Source organism: Haematobia irritans, chromosome 3 (assembly GCF_050003625.1).
Source record: "Haematobia irritans isolate KBUSLIRL chromosome 3, ASM5000362v1, whole genome shotgun sequence".
NCBI classification, from domain to species: Eukaryota; Metazoa; Arthropoda; class Insecta; order Diptera; family Muscidae; genus Haematobia; species Haematobia irritans.
The window spans coordinates 186,367,182-186,390,662 of record NC_134399.1 but is presented as its reverse complement, the minus strand read 5'-3'; the positions used below and the strand labels follow the sequence as shown (position 1 = coordinate 186,390,662).

Here is a 23,481-nt window from a genome sequence, read left to right as displayed (position 1 = left end):
CAAATACAAAAATTACAAACATGTATGGAACTAGCACCGTTAATGCAACATTTGGTGTGACGCAGGGCTGTGGAGTCGAGCCAATTTTGCTCGACTCCGACTCCAGCATTTTTCATCAGCTCGACTCCGACTCCGGAGTCGACTCCGGGTAATATAACTAAATCTCATTTTAGTACCACTAATTTGTAGTTCTATTGTGGGGGGTACCGTAAGTGGATCGATATAAAGTATCATATTAATTTATGTGTCCAAAAAAAAGGTCTTAATTTCACATTAGATGCCAATTGAACTCTATATTTTAAATTTAGGGCAATGTTTAATAAATAAAATAATGATATAAATACACATCATAATATGAGAAGATACCAACAGTATATGTATTTGTGGACCAAAATTATTGATACTATACCAAATCCTTTAAATTTGTTGCGAGCTATATAAAGGTTTATATTCCCATATGCATGAATTTGAATCTGAATCGATTTAGACAAAATTGTATATACTTCTACAAAATCTTGTACTTAATTTAAATTTAAATCTAACGTTATGGGACGTAACACAATTTTAACAAAAACTAAAAATGCAAGGAAAGTCTAAAGTCGGGCCGGCCGATTATAATATACCCTGCACAACTTTGTATTTAGATCTACATTTTGATAAAATCTCAAATCAGACTTCTACAAAATCTCGGGCAATATTTGGGAAATATTTATAATTTTTTAGACAATTTCGCAAAAATGCATTTATGATTCATTCATTGAAAAATTTGAAAATTTGGGTTATTTCTACAAGTTTTCGACTTAGCAGTGAGTATCAGTGAGCATACAATTTTGGAAAAAAAATTGTCTAGTAAATAAAATTTTGCAAAATGTTCTACAGAAACAAAATTTTGACAAAATTTTCTATAGAAATAAAATTTTGGCAAAATTCCCTATACAAATCAAATTTTGACCAAATATATAGGAATAAAATTTGGCAAAATTTTTTTTATAGAAATAAAAGTTTGAAAAAATTATCAATAGAAATACAATTAAAAAAAATTGTGTAGCGAACAAAATGTTGCAAAACTTTCTATAGAAATAAAATTTTGCAAAATATTCTATAGAAACAAAATTTTGACTCAATTTTCTATAGAAATAAAATTTTGACTAAATTTTCTAGAGAAAAAATATTTCTATAGTAATACAATTTTGAATAAATTTTTTATAGAAATAAAATTTTGACAAAATTTGCTATAGAAATAAAATTTTGACAAATCTTTTTATAGAAATAATATTTTGACAACATTTTCTATAAAAACCAACTTTGAAAAAATTTTCTGTCAATATTCCACATATGTGTATGGCCTTAAAATAAAATTAAAAAAAAAATAATTTCGATTGTTCGAAATATTTCAAATAAATTGATATGGGCATTAAAATGGATCGATCCAGCCCATTTGCTAGTCTAACATTATAGGAAACATAAAAAGATAGCCGTAATTGGAAGTTGATTTTCATTTACAATCATGCTGTACATTGATCGAATGAATAACGCAATGGAAACTAATTTGCGTAAAAACTTGCTAAGTTACAAAAATGAGAAGTGTTTTAAAAAATTTGGTTTAGCCGGAGTCGGAGTCGAGCAAAATTTTTACGACTCCGACTCCAGCAAAATCTTCAGACTCCAACTCCAAGACTCCGACTCCGGCTCCACAGCCCTGGTGTGACGTAGGCCAATTTCCCATATTCTTATTTCTATTGTTTTTGCTCATTACCATAGTCTAAATATTTACTGCAAAAAACTATGTAAGATAATAATATTTTGTTTTAAATGTCCTTGTATGTTATATACATAAAATTTTTTAATTATATTTTCAATATAATATAGAAAATATTATCTAATTAAAATTTTAGTTGAAGCAATTAATGTTTTAATAAACAAACAAAAAAATACTAAATTTTTGATTAAATTATTTTATTTTTTAATTTGAATAAAGTTTAATTTTATCAGTTGATATTTTAATTGAATATTCTTTTAGTTTCCATTAACTTTTGTTTTATTGAAAATATTTTGTTTATATATTTTTTCTGTTTTTATATAAGTAAATATCTCTTTGCTATAATGTAAAAATTTACTACAAAAATCCATGTAACATAATTATGTTTATTAAGGGTTTTTTCAGTGTTTTTTGCATGCTATTTAAATATATAACGATTTCTAGAGAGCACCTTAAACTGCACCAAGAATTACATTTTTCTATATATTTTTCCTTTTTTTTAAGTAAAAAAATCGTTATTTTTATTTTTTGAAAGTATTTTAATTTTGAATGTATGTATAATTTGTGTTATAAATAAAATTGAAATAAATTTATAAAAATAAACTTTACTAATCCAAAATTTTCCTTTATATTTCCTTCTCCTCTCGTTCCGTTGGTCGTAAATCTGAATACCTTGGTCATCGTTTCTGTGGGTATGTGTGGCTGAAAAACAAACAAATCTACAACAACTTTTTCTAATTGCCGTTTCAATATCCTGATATCGATATCCAATCATCCATTTGCAATAACGAATGTGGGAATTTACTAAATACAATAAAACGATAAAAAAAAATCGCATGCCTTTTTTGGAAATAACGAAATACTAAACCTTGGGTAAATTCAAATCCAAAAAAAAAAAAAACATCAAATGTTGCTGATATTGGATAAAAACTAAAAATCGCTGTGGTCCTGGCTATCAAAATCGCACAACTCCAACGAAAAAAATACAATGTTTGGCGTTAATGGAAAATGACATCTCATATAACGGCCTGACAATGATATTTGACCGCTAACACTAACTATGACTTTCCGTCTATTCGGCTGTTCTTTGTGGTTATTTTGGTCTGTCGTTGATTGGACGAATGACTGGATGGCTTGGCTGGATGCTGACCGTATTGATGAATGGGATTTTTTTTTTTTGTAATTTTTCTTATATCCTGATGCACAAATGTCTGGTTGGCCGTTTTTATTTCTTCCTAATTTTTCCCCCCTTTATTTCTATCCCACTTACTCTCTTACTTTGGCTTTTTACCCGGTTGATAAAATCGATTTTCCAACTTTTGCTAACATCCAAAAAAAAAAAAAACCATCAAACCCCTCACCCCATATTATCATACCAAAAACAAAAACCAAAAAATACGCTACGGAAATTGCTAAATAAACTTTGATGACTGTGATGGCGATGACGACTAAACCAAAAACGGATGGTGTCGTTATTGCTGTTCGCCTTTTGCTGATATTTTCATCTCTCCACTCATGGTCATTATCATGATTGGTGGCAATATGATGATGGCTGCTTCAACACTGGTTTGCTGATATTCCTATTACCGTTTTTGTGGCATGTGAATGTACTACGAACTCTATGAATGGGTCTTGGGGTATCAACGCCAATGTCATGATGTTTGCCACAAAAACCCATCAAACGACGATTTTTTGATTTCGATAAATGACACTAACAATGTCTTTGGCAATTTTGGCTTGGTACTTTTCCTAACTAACGCACGCATCCCCTTTGCTGGGTTGTCTATTTTTGTCGAAACTTGGCCAACACAAAAACCCATCAAAATGCAATTTGAAAACATCTGGCAAATCGTTAAAACTCTTGACAAACAAAAATTCGAAACGAATGTCTTTGCTACTCCTGCCAAAAAAAAAACAAAACAAAACGCACAACAACAACGCTTGGATACTTCTCAAAATTTGAATTGGGTTGCGGCCACCAAACGCTAAATGTCAACAATCTCAACGTCAATGCTAACATCATCATCATTATCATCATGATCATTTATCGTGGTCATCTCACTACAAACCAATGTCATCTCGCTGCATCCATTCCAAATTTCCTGTCTTTATGATGCCCCCCATCATCTCCTGTTATCGCCCTCAAAATGTTCTGCGATAACCATATTTCAAAATGCGTTGATTTCAACACATCCCATTGGCTCTACTTCGAAAACTTTTTGCCTCGGAAAACAAAACGCAATACTATGATGCTATCCCTTCTACCATTTTGCACTCCCATGGCCACAACTTCGAATGTCAACAAAACTGTTTTTTTGTTCCTTGGACTATACTTTAGGTTGCCTGGATTAAAGCCGATGCCAAAGCAATTTTGGCCATTCATGAGCATGTGATAACCAACAATGACCGGTTATCGGTTACCCACAACGATTACAATACCTGGACATTGAACATAAGGAATGTAAAAATGGAAGATTCGGGCAAATACATGTGCCAAGTCAATACGGATCCCATGAAAATGCAAGTAAGTAACACCAAATTTGCATGATATGAAAAAAATGAATATCTAGTTTCAATTTAAACTTTAAGAAGAGGACTGGGAACAATATTTGAGGAAATATTTTTTGTTTCTTAGGTTTAAGAAATGTCTGGAAATATTCGTGCAAACAATTTTAAGAAACTCAAAATACTTTCTAAAATTTTAAATCGTTCTATATTCGAAAATATATTCGGAATTAAGATATTGTCATATTTAGACAGGGTCCTATGTGATGCCTCAATGCTACAAGTACAAATGGCGCTTGGTTTGGCCAGCACAATGGATTTAAGCGCTATAATATCCTATAGATTTTTTCAAAGTCAAAGATGGGACTTAGAAAAGTTTTCAAGCTAAAAAAATATACAGCGGCCTGCAGAAATGAGCACATAATTATTTTTTTTTTTTAATTTCTAAACGAATAAAATAAGCAGTAAAAAAGAAACTCAAAATAATTTTATTTTTTCCTTTATTCCTTATTCAATTTTAATTAAAACAACAACAAAAACTCAAAACAAAAAGTAAATAATTCAGTGAAATAAATAAACACGACAAAAAATACTCGCATGTACTCAATTTTGTACTTTTCTATAGCGGTGTTAGTTGGAACATTTTCTAGTACTTGGTCCATAAACCTTTATTTTTTAATACCATATTTATACGTTTTGGCAAACTTTCAACCAATTCCTTTATAATTTCATCTGGTATATTCTACCATGCAAACTGTATTCGTTCCCATAGGTCTTCTAGTTTCGATGGAGATGATTTGTACAATCCCAGCCGTCTTCCCACGATTGACCATAAATTCTCAATCGGGTTGAGGTCGGGGCTTTGCGCTGGCCAATTCATCACTTGAAATTGTTGCTCACTAAGCCATTTTTATACCCTGCTCCACACTGTGGAACAGGGTATTATAAGTTAGTGCATATGTTTGCAACACCCAGAAGGAGACGAGATAGACACATGGTGTCTTTGGCAAAAAGGCTCAGGGTGGGCTCTTGAGTCGATATAGCGATGTCCGTCTGTCCGTGAACATATTTTTGTAATCAAAGTCTAGGTCGCAGTTTTAGTCCAACCGACTTCAAATTTGGCACAAGTATGTGTTTTGGCTCAGAATAGATCCCTATTGATTTTGGAAGAAATCGGTTCAGATTTAGATATAGCTCCCATATATATATATATATATATATATATATATATATATATATATATATATATATATATATATATATATATATATATATATATATATATATATATATATATATATATATATATATATATATATATATATATATATATATATATATATATATATATATATATATATATATATATATATATATATATATATTTCGCCCGATATGGACTTATATGGCCCCAGAAGCCAGAGTTTTAACCTAATTTGCTTAAAATTTTGCACAAAAACAACAATTAGTACTGTAGTCAAGTGTGCCAAATTTAATTGAAATCGGTTCAGATTTAGATATAGCTCCCATCATTGGCGGAGCTAGAAATTTTCTCTGGGGGGGGGCTGTGCCCCCCCCAGACATCCTTCAAAATTTTGTCGAAATTTCCGAAGCGATAAATTACCCCTATTGATAAAACTATACATCCTCAATTTTATTGCGGTGTTAAAGGCAATATGCAGCAAAATCAATCAAAAACAAAAAAACTCAATCACAAAAATTAGTTGTATCAATTAATTTTTTAATTGGCTTTGATGATTGATACTATCATTTTTTTTGATTGAATACATTTCAATTAAAAACAAGTAAGTAAAATCTAAAGTCGGGCGGAGCCGACTATATTATACCCTTCACCACTATGTAGACAAACATTTGTGTTACCATCTCAACTACTTAAAATTTGCTGGGAGCAATATAAAGGTTTGCATTTCCAGATACAAATACTTTTAATGGAAACAATTTTTTGTACTTCTACAAAAACTCTAGAATTAAAATTTAAATCGGCTAACGCCCTGGGATGATACACAATGTTAGTAAAAAATATGGGAAATATGAAGCGAGAGAAATTTTAATGCAATTGTACAAAAGAGATTTTTAATTTTTCAGGCGATACATATGTATTCGAGATATAGGACAATTAGAGTAATATTTACAATTTTTGCTACTCAGCAGTGGCGATTTTACAAGGATATTGGTTAGATCTCGCCAAGATATGTGTAGGGCGACTTGGAGCCTTATTTAAAACTCATCCGTTCAGTGGAAATTTTGGCATTGCAGTGTGTAGGATATGGGGAAATCATCACAGAATTTTGTGTAAACTGTGAGAATTTTGGCCATATTTGTATTCTCTGTGGAAACTATCCAGTCAATTGGAGGAAAATCCCATTGAAAATGGGTCTAAAATATGAAACAGTCGACCATATCTCCCCAACTCTGGTGTACGTATATATGGGAGCTATATACAATCTGAACCGATTTTGAATAAATTTGACATGTATAGTTAGAATAATAATTCTGCTATCTATGCGAAATTTCACGTAAATGGGAGTATAACTTTGGCCCCCCTGGTCATATGAGTGCAAATCGGACGGGAGATATATATGGGAGCCATATCTAAATCTGAATCGATTTCAACCAAATTTGGCACAATTACCTATACTACTAAACGTACTCCTTGTGCGAAATTTGAAGCAAATCACGGCAAAACCCTGGATTTTGAGGCCATATAAGTTCAATCGGACGAAAGATATATATGGGAGCTATATCTAAATCTGAACCGATTTTAACAAAATTTGACACACTTAACGATACTATTAAACGTACCCCTTGTGCAAAATTTGAAGCAAATCACGGCAAATCTCTGGCTTTTGTGGCCATATAAGTTCAAATCGGACGAAAGATATATATGGGAGCTATATCTAAATTTGAACCGATTTCAATCAAGTGTACCAAGCATTGGTAGAATGCCAATTCTACCCTCTGTGCAAAATTTCATGAAGATCGGTAGTAAATTTTGGGCTCTGTGGTCATATGAGTCTAAATCGGACGAAAGATATATATGGGAGCTATATCTAAATCTGAACCGATTTGGCTGATATTTTGCAAGATTTGCGAGATTCATTAAATATTTGGATGTACGGTATTTCAAGAAAATTGGTTGATAAACACGCTAACTATGACCACATCGTAGATAATTATATATGGCAGCTATATCTAAATCTAAATCGATTTTTTCCAAAACCAATAGCAATTGTCTCTGTCTCAAGAAACGGCCCTATGCCAAATTTGAGGACGATCGGACTTAAATTGCGAGCTGTACTTTGTGCACAAAATTACATATACAGACAGACGGACGGACAGACAGACAGACAGACGGACATCGCTAAATCGACTCAGATTTTAATTCTTACCCGATCGGTATACTAAAAGATGGGTCTATGACCACTATTTCTTGGCGTTATATACAAATGCACAAACTTATTATACCCTGTACCACAGTAGTGGTGAAGGGTATAATTAATTAGATCAATTAATTTCATGGTTGAAGACAAAAAATATTTTATTGTGTGTGGGAGCCGGTTCCACGACACCGCTATAAATAATCAAATAGCAACTTACCATTATTTAATATAACAAAAAATAAAAGCATTGCTTTAAGTATGTGTTTGAAAAATATTGTTTGTAATTTATTTTTAATTCAAGACAACAAACATATGATTTTTAAATTTTATTTAAAATGTGTGTTTTAAAACAGGACTAGAAATCATAAAGCAAAACATAAACTTAATATATTCATCGTGTATAAAAAATACTAAGAATAAAAAATTAAATAAAAGGCAAAAAATAAATTGAATATTATAAAACGTCTATCTTCGATTAGTTTTTAAAAATTCTCTGAGAACAGAATACAACGAAGCAACTGTCGAGAGCAGCGGTGCCAACTCTGTTGATTTTTCGTGATTTTGACGATTTTAGATGGTAAATTGGGCATGTGACGATTTATGATTTTAATCAACGTAGTTATAAATTGACTATTTTTGAAAATGTGCGTCTCAAGTTTCCTTTTAGTGTTTTTATTACGTGTTTTTAGTTGTAATGTAAATATCAATACTAAAAAATATGCTTAACATACTCTCTCTGCCACAATCTTAATTGGATTAAACACATCGCAAAGCTTGAATTAAAATATAAATCAACTGTAGCTTTGATTATTCTGGGGGGGGCAAGAACTATTCTGGGGGGGGCATAGCCCCCCCCAGCACCCCCCTAGCTACGCCAATGGCTCCCATATATATCTTTCGCCCGATATGGACTAATACGGTCCCAGAAGCCAGAGTTTTACCCTAATTTGGTTGAAATTTTGCACAGGGAGTAGAATTAGCATTGTAGCTAAGCGTGCCAAATTTGGTTGAAATCGGTTCAGATTTAGATATAGCTCCCATATATAGCATTCGCCCGATTTACACTCATATGACCACAGAGGCCAATTTTTTGCTCCGATTTTGTTGAAATTTTGCACAGGGAGTAGAATTAGCATTCTAGCTATGCGTGCCAAATTTGGTTGAAATCGGTTCAGATTTAGATATAGCTCCAATATATAGCTTTCGGCCGATTTACACTCATATGACCACAGAGGCCAATTTTTTGCTCCGATTTAGTTGAAATTTTGCACAGGGAGTAGAATTAGCATTGTAGCTATGCGTGCCAAATTTGGTTGAAATCGGTTCAGATTTAGATATAGCTCCCATATATAGCTTTCGCCCGATTTACACTCATATGACCATAGAGGCCAATTTTTAACTCCGATTTAGTTGAACTTTTGCGCAGGGAGTAGAATTAGCATTGTTGCTATGCGTGCCAAATTTGGTTGAAATCGGTTCAGATTTAGATATAGCTCCCATATATATGTTTTTCTGATTTCGACAAAAATTGTCAAAATACCAACATTTTCCTTGTTAAATCGCCACTGCTTAGTCGAAAAGTTGTAAAAATGACTCTAATTTTCCTAAACTTCTAATACATATATATCGAGCGATAAATCATAAATAAACTTTTGCGAAGTTTCCTTGAAATTGCTTCAAATGTAAATGTTTCCCATATTTTTTATTTCAATAATATATATACCCCATATATATTTCACCCGATGTGCACTTATATGGCCATAGTTTTATCCTGATGTGCTCTAAAATTTGCACAAGGAATACAATAGATACTGTCGTAAAGTATGCCAAAAGTGGTGAAACTCGGTTCAGATTTAGACATATCTCCATGGTTGCCACAGTTGGTACAATTCTACCAAAAATTGTAGATTGTTTACTATTTGGCAGATTTGTAGAATTCTTGATATTTTGGTAGAAAACACATTTTTCTACCAAAAATTCTCTATAGAAATAAAATTTTGACAAAATTTTTTATAGAATTAAAATTTTCACAAAATTTTCTATAGAAATAACATTTTGACAAAATTTTCTATAGAAATAAGATTTTGACAAAATTATCTAAAGAAATAAAACTTTGACAAACTTTTCTATGGAAATAAAATTTTGACAAAATTTTCTATAGAAATAAAATTCAGACAAAATTATCTAAAGAAATAAAACTTTGACAAACTTTTCTATGGAAATAAAATTTTGACAAAATTTTCTATAAAAATAAAATTCAGACAAAATTTTCTATAGAAATAAAATGTTGACAAAATTTTCTATAGAAATAAAATTTTTAGAAAATTTTCTTAGAAATAAAATTTTAACAAAATTTTCTATAGAAATACAATTTTGAAAAAATTTTCTATAGAAATAAAATTTTGACAAAATTTTCTATAGAAATAAAATTTTGACAAAATTTTCTATAGAAATAGAATGTTGACAAAATTTTCTATAGAAATAAAATTCAGACAAAATTTTCTATAGAAATAAAATGTTGACAAAATTTTCTATAGAAATAAAATTTTTAGAAAATTTTCTTAGAAATAAAATTTTAACAAAATTTTCTATAGAAATACAATTTTGAAAAAATTTTCTATAGAAATAAAATTTTGACAAAATTTTCTATAGAAATAAAATTTTGACAAATTTTTCTATAGAAATAAAATTTTTACAAATTTTTCTATAGAAATAAAATTTTGACAAAATTTTCTATAGAAATAAAATTTTGACAAAATTTTCTATAGAAATAGAATGTTGACAAAATTTTGACAATATTACTATTAAGCGTACAGATCTTATTTTTCTTATTTTTTCTGTGAGTTCTTAGTCATATAATATCAAAGTTCTCCATTATAAATGTAAACAGCAATTAAAAATTCCTTCTTCTTTGCTTTACAAAAATGGCATACGTATTTTAAGAACATGCACATGAACTTTGTGCCTATGACAATATTTTTTCAGTGTTCATTTCTGCCTTCCAGTACGTTAACTCCAAGATGAAAACAATTTGTTTTCTTATAACAACCTTTGCTCTTCATATTAAAATCTCCATTCCAATACATGCCATTGGAGCCTTAATGCCAATGTATCCTTGTCGATTTGCATATCCAAGTTTTTTTATTTTCATTTTAATCCTTTTTCCTGTTGCTAGACAAAATAATCAGATTATGTCTGGTTATGACAAACACAATTTGTTAAAAAAAATCTGTAGAATTATCTAAAGTTGAGATTGTTGACTCTGGTTGGATTAGTGTGATAACACAAGGATTAGGTCAATCATAGGTAATTGCTTTTAAAAGGCTTAGCTTTTAATAATAGGATATATTTTGGAAAATTAAATGTTTTGAGAATATAAGAAATAAAACTTGCAAATATCAATAAATAAAACAATTTTAAATGATTTAGATAACATAAGAAAAGCAAAAACTACAGTTGGAATAACATAATTTTCTTAATAAATTTTTTTGTTTCATCTCAATGAATTTTGACACCTAATAGCAAACGATTTTCTTTGCATTTTGGATATCGCAAATAAAATCTCAAATTATGTTTATTAACTTAAGAGAGAGATAATATAAATATTTAAAAACATTAAGTTCACAAACGAATTGCAATTGGATTTTTCCTTTTTTATTTATTCAGGCAGGCATGCCAACCAACCAACCAGCCAGCCAGACATTTGAAACATATACGGCATAGGTTTTAACAGACATGCGACAGAATCATATTTTTCCAGGGACAACAATTTATACACTAACATATTCACATACAAATCCATACAGGATGGATGTGGAACAAGTGTCCCATCCATATATTCTCATGAATACGATGAGTATATATTTTTTTATTTGGTTAAGAACAGAAAAACAAACAAAAAAATGTATGTGAGAAGCAGAAATAGCAAGGATGAAATAAAATGGAACAAAACGTGAAATGAAGTGAACTCTTGAAAGTCAGCTCAATTTCAAAATAAATACCCCAGTACAGATATGAGATATGGAGTGACATTAAGCGCCGCACAAGACAGACACATATGGCTGTGATATGAAATAGTATCACAATGCTTTCACGGCATAGGTGGATCAAAGAGGGGGAAAATATAAAATTTTATTGTGGAATTTTATAAAGGGTCTATATTTTAGGGAACATTTTCATTTTTGCTATGAAAATTTTCCCTAATTCTATTCTAGTTTTTTTTTCTTGACTTTAATAATTCTTTGCGTACGTTAGTTTAAATTCCTATAAAGGGGCAGCAATTACAGACAAATGAAACATAAAGATTTACTAAATTCGTTTTTTAAAATTTTTAATTTTACCACAAATTCGTCCATCTTGCACTTCGTGTGGAGCTAATTTTTGCAATTTTTAACTCTGATATTTTTTATTCCTTTAAAATAATTTTTGTTTTTGCTGGTGTAATAAAAAATAATTATGTCTCATATATTTTCTTGCAATTATCGAAAAATATTTAGTTAGTTTTTGAAATCGTTACGATATTGGCGTTTATAATAGAGTTTTATTTCTAATATTAAACAAAATTGCACCAAAACTTTCCTTCATGGTGTGTTCAATGTTTTTTGAGTCTATAAGCCGATAAAGAATATAAATGGCTTATATTAGTATTTAAACGCATCTTTTTATACCCACCATGAGGATATAAAAAGTTTGTCATTCCGTTTGTAATACATAGAAATACATATATCCGACTATATAGAATATATATAAAGGGTGATACGGTCAAAATTTGGTCAATATAAACTTGACGTATTTCTTTCAATTTTGCATTTAAAAAACCTGAACACCCCTCCTTTTGAAGGTGTGTGTGTAGAATGTTGCTCCTATTTTGAATTCCTATTTTGAATTCACTCTTCAGTTGTCAAAATGCCGTCCAAGCAAGAAGAGCAGCGTATCTAAATTTTGCTCGTGCATCGCGAAAATCCGAGCTACTCGCACGCAAAGCTGGCAAAATCGCTAAAAGTTGCCAAATCAACCGTTACAAATGTAATTAAAGTGTTTGGGGAACGTTTGTCGACAGCCAGGAAGACTGGATCGGGGGGAAATCGAAAACCGGAAGCCGCTGAGACGACAAAGAGAGTTGCCGGTAGTTTCAAGCGAAACCCTAACCTCTCTCTCCGAGATGCCGCAAATAAGCTGGGTGTATCGTCTACAACCGTGCATCGAGCCGGAGTATCGACTTACAAGAAGGTAGTGACTCCAAATCGCGATGATAAACAAAATACGACGGCCAAAGCGCGATACCGGAGGCTGTACACGACGATGTTGACGAAGTTTGACTGCGTGGTAATGGACGACGAAACCAACGTCAAAGCCGACTACAAGCAGCTTCCGGGACAGGAGTTTTATACGGCAAAAGGGAGGGGAAAGGTAGCAGATATTTTCAAGCACATAAAACTGTCAAAGTTCGCAAAGAAATATCTGGTTTGGCAAGCCATCTGTACCTGTGGCTTGAAAAGCAGCATTTTCATAGCTTCCGGGACTGTCAACCAAGAAATTTACGTGAAAGAGTGTTTGAATAAACGTCTGCTGCCTTTCCCGAAGAAACACGGTTGTTCCGAACTGTTTTGGCCGGATTTGGCATCTTGCCATTACGGTAAAAAGGCCATGGAGTGGTACGCCGCCAACAACGTGAAGGTGGTTCCCAAGGACAAGAACCCTCCCAACACGCCAGAGCTCCGCCCATTTGAGAAATACTGGGCTATTGTCAAGCGGAATCTAAAGAAGACAAAAAAACTGCTAAGGACGAGCAGCAGTTCAAGGCAAACTGGCTTTCTGCGGCGAAGAAGGTGGACAAGGTGGCTGTACAAAATCTGATGGCAGGTGTCAAGCGTGAGGCTCGGCAATTCGGATTTTGGAAGCGAAAGCCTAACTGAATATTTTTCCTGAATTTTATACTAATTGAACTTGAAAAAGAAATTTAATTAGATTTTTTAAATAAACGATTTCACCGATTTACACGCGTTTTCCCTTGACCAAATTTTGACCGTATCACCCTTTATAGGCTTGATCAGGGAGATAAGCCATATAACGATGCCTGATGTCTGTTTATTGTAATCACAGTACTGTCTTCAAAAACGAAACCACTTCTTTATAACTGCACACAGATTCGAAAATGTGCTATATTGGCGCATGGTACGATTTTGTCAAAATTTTATTTCTATAGAAAATTTTGTCAAAATTTTATTTCTAAAGAATATTTTGTCAATATTTTATTTTTATAGAAAATTTTGCCAAAATTTTATTTTTATAGAAAATGTTGCCAAAATTTTATTTTTATAGAAAATGTTGCCAACATTTTATTTCTATAAAAAATTTGGTCACAATTTTATTTCTATTGAATATTTTATCAAAATTTTATTTTTATCGAAACTTTTGTAAAAACTGTATTTCTATAGAAAATTTAGTAAAAAATTTATTTGTATAGAAAATTTTTTAAAAATTTTATTTCTATAGAAATTTTTTTTCAAAATTATATTTCAATAAAATATTCAAATGTTATTTCTATACAAAATTTTATTTCTTTAGACAATTTTTTCAAAACTTTATTTCTATAGAACATTTGGTCAAAGACTTATTTCTATACGAAATTATGTCAAAATTTTATTTCTATAGAAAATTTTTTCAAAATTTTTTTTCTATAGAAAATGTTGTCAAAATTTTATTTCTATAGAATTTTTTTTTTCAAAATTTAATTTCTATAGAAAATTTTGTCAAAATTGTATTTCTATACAAAATTTAGCCAAAATTTTATTTCTATAAAACATTTTGTCACAATTTTACTTCTATTGAATATTTTGTTAAAATTCTATTTGTATAGAATATTTCGTCAAAAATATATTTCTATAGAAAATTTGTGAAGTACCTCTTAATTGGAGAGGAATATTTTGCAAAATCTACCAAAACATCAAGAATTCTACCAAACAGTAAACAAATAAAATTTTTGGTAGAATTCTACCAACTATGGCAACCATGCATGGAAGTCGGAATTTTGCATCGATTTCCTTAAAATATTAAATCTAGAGGTGTTTTAGTTTAGTTAAGAACTATAACAAAAATGGAGGCTGCAATTTTATCCGACTAAAATTTAAAATACGGAGATTTCCATCTGAAATCAATTTAAACAGAACTTAAGGACTATACATGAATTCCAGCCATTTGCGAGTTCCCAAGAAGTCGATATATCCGAAAAAAATACAAAATAAAATAATGGAAAACCATTCGACTGAATTAATGAAATCGTTTTTAAATTTCTTGACTTTTAGTATCTTGACTAAAAAGCGTTCAAAATGAAAAACTGCGCCTTATTTTAAAGATGTTTTTTAAATGAAACATATGATTTTAACTTGACCATGAATATGGGAATTAAATTATAGCTAGCACGTTTTTAAAGGGCTTTGAGATCACATGAAGAAAATAGGTGAAAAAACATATAAATTAAAATTTGTTTTTTACAATCAAATATGCAAAACTCAAATTTAAAAGAGAAGCGTGTCTTAAATTTATCCTTACTTAAATTATCCACTTTGTTGGAATCGATACCAAAATCATTAGTGTAACGACAAAATCTTAGGAACCGTGTAAGCTTTTTTTTTTAATGTACACGTTTGTTTTCAAAATTCTCCTTTGTGAAAAAAAATATTTTTTCTCTGTGTTTCATTTCACCTTTCAAAAAGTTGAACCATACCCGCCATTGACAATTTTATCGCGAATCCAAACAAATCCAATTCATCGGGACGATGAACAACAGAGCAATATGGGAGCTAATATACAAACGACATTAAAACAATAAACATATTAAAGCTTAAATCATAAAAATAAATAAAACGGAGAGAAATAGCGAAGAAAAAACCGTGGTACATAACCCAATACACAACTCTACACATCTTTGCATATATTCGAATGCAAATGGCTGGAATTTATGTATATTTCTAGCCACGCACACGAACACACTCACGTGCTCATGTATACCCCAATACGCATAAATCATTACAAAGGCATAAAAAAATTCACACTCACACGCTGGTATGGAGATATATATATGGCGTACGGTAAATGCAAAATTCCCTACATACGAAACGAATGAATTAACTTTGACATATGAATGAGAGTGGAGTTAAGGGAATTATCCATCGTAGTCTCCGCCAACGCAATGCGAAGCTCTTAAAGTCAATAGTTCAAATTTGTTGAGTAGCTGAGTTCATTTCAAGTACGTAATGGTTGCGAAGCAACCAAAAAAACTGAATTCCAACTTTCTCTTTCGCTATGCTATTGCCAGTGCCGATAGGGAATAATTGCGTATGTGTGCATGTGGTATTTATTTGTGATCAGCATGTGTGAGTGTTAAGCTAACAATCATGCATTCAAACAAACAAGCATTGTAAGTCATATGCACACACGCATACAATAACCTACCGGAAGTGAGTTACTCAACTCAACTCACCTTGTAAATGGAATATGAAGCCAATGAAGTTGGCGACAACATTTGAGAAATCTCTTGTATATTTCATGCGTTCACCAGTCGTTTGATTTTGTTGTGGTATACCCTACAGAATGCAGAGAGTAAATTTTATTTGTAAATGTATAGGTAAAATCGGTAAAATCGGTAAAAAAAACATGATACAGTTGGGATAAGAACTGTCTGACCAACAGAAAAATCATACAAAATGTTCATGTTAAATATCCCAGCAAAAAAGCGTCGCCAAAAAAGTAATGAAAATGTTCTTTTTGGATCCGGAAGTGGTGCAAAATTGACGCAGAAGCGATGAATTTGACATGGGCTTGTCATAGGATGGAAGTCCTCCATTTCAACAGCCGTTGCATTGAATTTGCATCACTTCTTTAGGTGTGATCCGAATTCAATGTTTTGGATGTAAATTAAACAATTCTCTGATATTTTGTCAAATAAATAATTTTTATAATTATACCCTGCGCCACACTGTGGATCAGGGTATTATAAGTTAGTGCATATGTTTGTAACACCCAGAAGGAGACGAGATAGACACATAGTGTGTTTGGCAATAATGCTAAGGGTGGGTGTCTGAGTCGATATAACCATGTCCATCTGTCCGTCCGTCCGTCTGTCTGTGAACACATTTTTGTGATCAAAGTCTAGGTCTCAATTTAAGTCCAATCGACTTCAAATTTGGCACATGTTCCTAATTTGGGTCAGAATAGAACCCTATTTTGGAAGAAATCGGTTCAGATTTAGATATAGCTCCCATATATATCTTTCGCTCGATATGCACTAATGTGGACCCAGAAGCCGGAGTATAATACCGATTTGTTTGAAATATTGTACAAACATAACACTTAGTCTTATAGTCAAGCGTGCAAAATTTGATTGAAATCGGTTCATATTTAGATATAGCTCCCATATATATTTCGCCCGATATGGACTAATATGGTCGTAAAAGCAAGAGCTTTGGCCCAATTTGGTTGAAATTTTGCACAGGGAGTAGAATTAGCATTGTAGCTATGCGTGCCAAATTTGGTTGAAATCGATTCAGATTTAGATATAGCTCCCATATATATTTCGCCCGTTATGGACCAATAGAAGCCAGAGTTTTGGCCCAATTTGTTTGAAATTTTGCACTAGGAGTACAATTAGTAGTGCAGTTAAGTGTGCACAATTTGATTGAAATCGGTTCAGATTTAGATATAGCTCCCATAGATATCGTTCGGCCGATTTACACTCATATGACCACAGTGGTCAATCTTTTACTCCGATTTAATTGAAATTTTGCACAGGGAGTAGAATTAGCATTTCGTGCCAAATTGGGTTGAAATCGGTTCAGATTTAGATATAGCTCCCATAGATATCGTTCGGCCGATTTACACTCATATGACCACAGAGGCCAATTTTTTGCTCCGATTTAGTTGAAATTTTGCACAGGGAGTAGAATTAGCATTGTTGCTATGCGTGCCAAATTTGGATGAAATCGGTTCAGATTTAGATATAGCTCCCATATATACGTTTTTCTGATTTCGACAAAAATGGCCAAAATACCAACATTTTCCTTGTAAAATCGCCACTGCTTAGTCGAAAAGTTGCAAAAATTACTCTAATTTTCCTAAACTTCTAATACATATATATCGAGCGATAAATCATAAATAAAATTTTGCGAAAAATTGCTTCAGATTTAAATGTTTCCCATATTTTTTTACAAACATTGTGTTCCAACCTAGTGCATTAGCCGACTTAAATTTTGAGTGTATACACACAAAAATTTTTTTCTCTGATTCAATCACCAAATTAATTGATCCAATTAATTTTTTAATTGAAATGTCTTCAATCACTAAAATGATAGTATCAATCACAGTTTTAATTGGGCATAGAAAAAAATTCTTGATTAAAAAATTAATTGATTTTTTCAGCAAAATTCAATTAATTTTTTAATTGATTCAATTAAAAATTTAATTGATGTTGATTGCAAAACGCAATTAATTTGTTAATTAAAAAAGGTAACTGTTTTTAATTACTTAGTTAGATTGGCTTAGAGTTTTTATTTGGATTAACAAATGATTGTTTGAAATACATTTTTAATTAAAAAAGTAAACAAAAAATCAGCACTTTTTTAACTGAATTAGTCTTCCGAATTTGATTAAAAAGTTAATTGTATCAATTAATTTTTTAATTAAACATTTTAAAAATTTCAATCATTGACTTAATTAACTTAATGTTTCTATCATGATTAAAAAGTTAATTGTATCAATTAATTTATTAATTGAAAAAATTTTCAACTTCAATTAACTTTTTAATTGGAAATATTTTGGTGATATTTTTTTCTGTGTAGATTTTGTAGAAGTCTATCAAATTCTGTCCAGATCGAGTGATATTTAAATGTATGTAATATAGTCGGCCCCGGCCGACTTTAGACTTTCTTTACTTGTTATTTATAATTTTTAATGGATTTAAACGCGTGTCGGAAACGTTTGGCCTCAAATATTTTCAAAAATGCACAATTTTTTCAGATTGGATTTAGCACTTTTTTCGACAAAATTTAAATGATTTGTACCATTTTATGAATTCTTGCTCTGTTTTTAACCTACACGCAAAGAAAAAAAACGTTTGGAAAACGTGTACCGAAAACGTTTTTCTTTTGTTAGAGTTTTTTGAATTGCTTCGAAAATTTTAAACTTGTATCACCAAAAAAATTCGTTTGTTACAAAGTTTTTATTTTTTCAATAAAAAGAGTTATTTTTGAAACAACAACAGAGTCCATTTCATTTATATCAAACACTGTTCTTTTCTGACTTTTGGTCTTTAATAAAACACATTTTACAGTTCAAAATTTAATATAGTACAATGTAATGTTGAACATTTTTTTCGGAATCTTCCGAACATATGTAGAATGTATGTAAAAAAAAAAAAAAAAAAAAAAAAAAACTTTAGTCGAAGCAGGGATCGAACCCACGACCCTTGGCATGAGAGTCAGACGTAGCAACCACTGCTCCACGGTGCCAAACTAAATGTTTGTTTCTGTTAAATAAACTTTGTTTATTCGGTTCGTGGGCGCCGCAAGCTATGCTATATAAATATAACTTATATGGATATTTATCTATTGGTGACCATAACAGGTACATAGCTCAGTGGTTAGTGTGTTGGCTTACAAAGTGCATGGTCCGCGGTTCGATTCTCCGTCCAGGCGAAAGGTAAAAAAATTTTAAAAATGTATAAAATCGTATAATTTCTTCTACATTGTTTGTATTACAGAAAAAGGTGCTAAGAACTAAAAATCTTCGTGGAAGTGAGAAAGATGTGAGGGAAAATGCAATTAGCCAGAAAAATTTTTTTTTGAGTTAGTCTTTATGAAATTGTTTTTACATCCTGGAAAAGAATAAACGTTTATCACAAAAAGTATATACTTTTCTTCCAAATACACTTCCTTACAGCGAAAAGCAAATGAGAAACGAACTTTGTTTGTCCAAAATTTCGTTTGGGAGGAAAGAATTATTTTTTTGCGTGTATTTGAAAAAAAGTTTAAATAACCCATAAAAAGTATAAAAAAACAAAGTTATAAAAAATTGAATTAAAAGAACATCTTGGGTAGGTAAAATAAAGAAAATCATTATGAGTGCATCTTCTGGAAGTGCTTTTAAAGTTGTGCCTTTGGAAGAACTTCCAAATTTTTTTTGCTGGGTATTTCTTGCCCATTTTGCAGAAATACACAGAGAATACAGATTGGTTGTGACAATCGAATTTATTGCCAACCTCCTTTTGGCAGTTGTAGCAACTACCAGTTGGCAGTTGTGACACCCAACAAATTCGGTCGACTCAATCGAATGATGGGAAAGCCAACTAATACTATATATGGAGTTGGTTGTGTCAGACGATGAAATTGGTCGTTGCTCCCTTTTTCATTTAGTTGTATCTCCCAACTTTAAAGCACCATGACCGAATTGAATAACAAAAACCCACAAATTACTGAATTTTATTTATATTTTTTATATGATAGGAAGATACATATACTTAAATACAATATATTAATACATTATAAAAAATGTTCACCCTTAAAAGTATACCCTCCAGCATGAATAGGTTGGGGAATCGACAGATAATGGAGCTAAATCTTTGGTACTCTTCGCATATTAGTATTTATAGATGGTATCCGAACTGTCTATAGCATGTCTAAAACACACAATAAATTAAGTAAAGAAATTAGTGTGGAGTTTTATAAAAGACATACGAACCTATCCCCGATGGTCACTTTCTTGGGGTTTCATATATAGAGATGGATTTTTTCAGAGCCGCCAATGAAATTATTCCATATTGAGGATGCGCACCGTAGCAGTAAGTACCCTGAAGCTATTTGTTTTTGCCAATATTGCTGTGTATTATTTTCGTTTCACAGCCAATATAGTGTATTAAGGCCAGTTTCGCACGGCGCGAGTTGTTCACGACTATATTTTATAGGCTGTCCACGGATGAGAAACTTCGAAACGAATAAGAAATATTCCGTTTTCAGTTCTAGTTATTTGATATTAAAAAACACACTATACTTCAATGTTGATGGTAATAATTTTATTGACATTTCAAAAAATATTCAAAGGAATTTGGCTGTGAGTACCAAACGAAAGTGCTGACTACTAAATGACAGTTACAAAGGTTTTATAAGGTTGGTTGTGCCTATCGAATTCGATCAAATTTTTTCAAAAGAGAGGCATTTAGTTTAGACAACTGATTGTCTTGTATTACAAACAACAAATGGTAGAAGGAACGAAATAACGATTGTAAATAAAGTAAAATGAATGACACAACTGTGATTTGATTGTAAATGTAGAATTTTCGTTACAATAATCGATTTTCAACCTATCTGTTTTCTGTGTGTAGGAAATAGGAATCACATATGTAAAAGAAAAATTAGAAAATACTAGATTTCTTTAAAAAGAATTACCACCAAAAGAAAATTGCAAATGATAGTAGTTTGTCTTAAATTTTATTGGGAAACCTATATACGAACTATTTTTTTTTTACGAAATTTTGTATATATTCTTGGCATTTCATATATACTTAGTAATTAAAATCCAACCATCAATGATCTAAAGTATGAATTCGAATAAAATTTTGAGGCACAAATTCATTAAAAATTACAACAAATGGATTTAATTTGAAAAAAGTATTCATTTGATTTGAAATGTAAAAGGTTCCATTTGAAGTGAAAATACTATGTAATTAAACCGATTTTTCCATGATTACAAGTGGTTGTTAGAGGGTGGAGGGTATAATAAATAATTCAATACATGTATGTTTATATATTACACTAATTTGTAATGCATTGTCATCGGATCAAAAGTTATCTAAAACAAAATTCAATATAAATTCAATAAAAACACAACAAACCAACAACAAAGACTTACCGTAATAAATTCGAGTACCACATTGTTTGTTTTAAGCTTACAATACCAGGTTGGCTGATAAGTCCCCGGTCTAGCAAAGAAATGCTAAGGCGATATAAGCATGGCCGTCCGTACGTCTGTTGAAATCACGCTAACTTCCGAATGAAACAAGCTATCGACTTGAAACTTGGCACATGTAGTTGTCATTGATGTAGGTCGGATGGTATTGCAAATGGGCCATATCGGTCCACTTTTACGTATAGCCCCCCAATATAAACGGACCCCCAGATTTGACCTCCGGAGCCTCTTAGAGAAGCAAACTTCATCCGATCCGGTTGAAATTTGGTACATGGTGTTGGTCTCTAACAACCATGCAAAAATTGGTACGCATCGGTCCTTAATTATATATATAGCCCCCATATCAACGGATCCCCAGATTGGGTTCACGGAACCTCTAAGGGAAGCAAATTTCGTCCGATCCAGCTGAAATTTGGTACATGGTATAAGTATATCGTCTCTAATAACCATGCAAAAATTTGTACATATCGGTCCATAATTATATATAGCCCCCGTATGAATCGATCCCCAGATGTGACCTCCGGAACCTCTCCATATCGGTTCATACACACAAAAAAAAAATTTTCTGATTCAATCACGAAATTAATTGATCCAATTAATTTTTTAATTGAAATATCTTCAATCACAGAAATGATAGTATCAATTAAAAAATTAATTGAAGGTCAATTAAAAAATTAATTGATCCAATTAAAAAATTAACTGATACTATTAATTTTAGTAATTGATTTTTGTTTCAATTAAAAAAATTTGTTCAATCAATTAAATTTTTAATAATAATAATTTTTGTGAAATTTTTTCTGTGTAGTCATGGTTGCCACTCGAGCCAAAAATAATCTACCAAACTTTTATTTCTATAGAATTTTTTTTTTTCAAAATTTTATTCCTATAGAAAATTTTGTCAAAATATTATTTCTATAGAAAATTTTTTCAAAATTTTATTTCTATAGAAAATTTTGTCAACATTTTATTTCTTAGAGAATGTTGTCAAAATTTTATTTCTGTAGAAAATTTTGGCAACATTTTATTTCTATAGAGAATGTTGTCAAAATTTTATTTCTGTAGAGAATGTTGTCAAAATTTTAATTCTACTGAAAATTTTGTCCAAATTTTACTTCTATAGAAAATTTTATTAAAATTTTATTTTGTCAAAATTTTATTTTGTCAAAATTTTATTTCTATAGAAACTTTTGTCAAAATTTTATTTCTACAGAAAATTTTGTCAAACTTAATTATATACGTATATATTTATTTTTTAGTTTAATATATACCACGTATGGACTACCTTGCTATTTAGAAACGATGTGAGGAAGTTTTAAGATACCTTGTCATCGGCAAGTGTTACCGCAACCCAAGTAATTCGATTGTGGATGACAGTATTTAGTATCCATGGGTACATGAGCTTCGGCCTGGCCGAACTTACGGCCGTATATACTTGTTTGTTTAATATATACCCCGTATGGACTGATTTACAATTTAGAAGACGGTGTTAAGAAGTTTTGAGATACCTTGTCATCAGCAAGGGTTGCCGCAACCCAAGTAATTCAATTGTGGATGTCAGTCTTTAATAGAAGTTTCTATGCAATCCATGGTGGCCTGGTCGAACTTACGGCCGTATATACTTGTTACCCATTGACGATTCTCTCAGCATTACGCACATACTGATGGTAGTGTACTCCAAGGCCATACATGCTCAAAGACTTTCTCGAATATAGTTATCCACTAGGAAAAATATCGGACAAAGAGAAGAGTAATAAAATACAAAGCAACAAAAAAATCCTCAAGTTGATGACAATTTCAATTTCATATCAATGTTTGCTGGTTCGGTTAGGTTTGGTTTGTTTTTTTTACACAACTCTCAGT

At 31.3% G+C, this 23,481-nt stretch overlaps 1 protein-coding gene across 1 annotated transcript in view; it reads left to right on the top strand.

Moving 5' to 3' along the window:
* DIP-beta (Dpr-interacting protein beta) overlaps positions 1-23,481 on the top strand; it is a 130,919-nt gene that overhangs the window by 46,003 nt on the left and 61,435 nt on the right. The window contains exon 2 of the mRNA XM_075301960.1: positions 4,098-4,283. Coding sequence (XP_075158075.1) covers positions 4,098-4,283 — 186 coding nt within the window. The remainder of the gene's footprint in view (positions 1-4,097; positions 4,284-23,481) is intronic.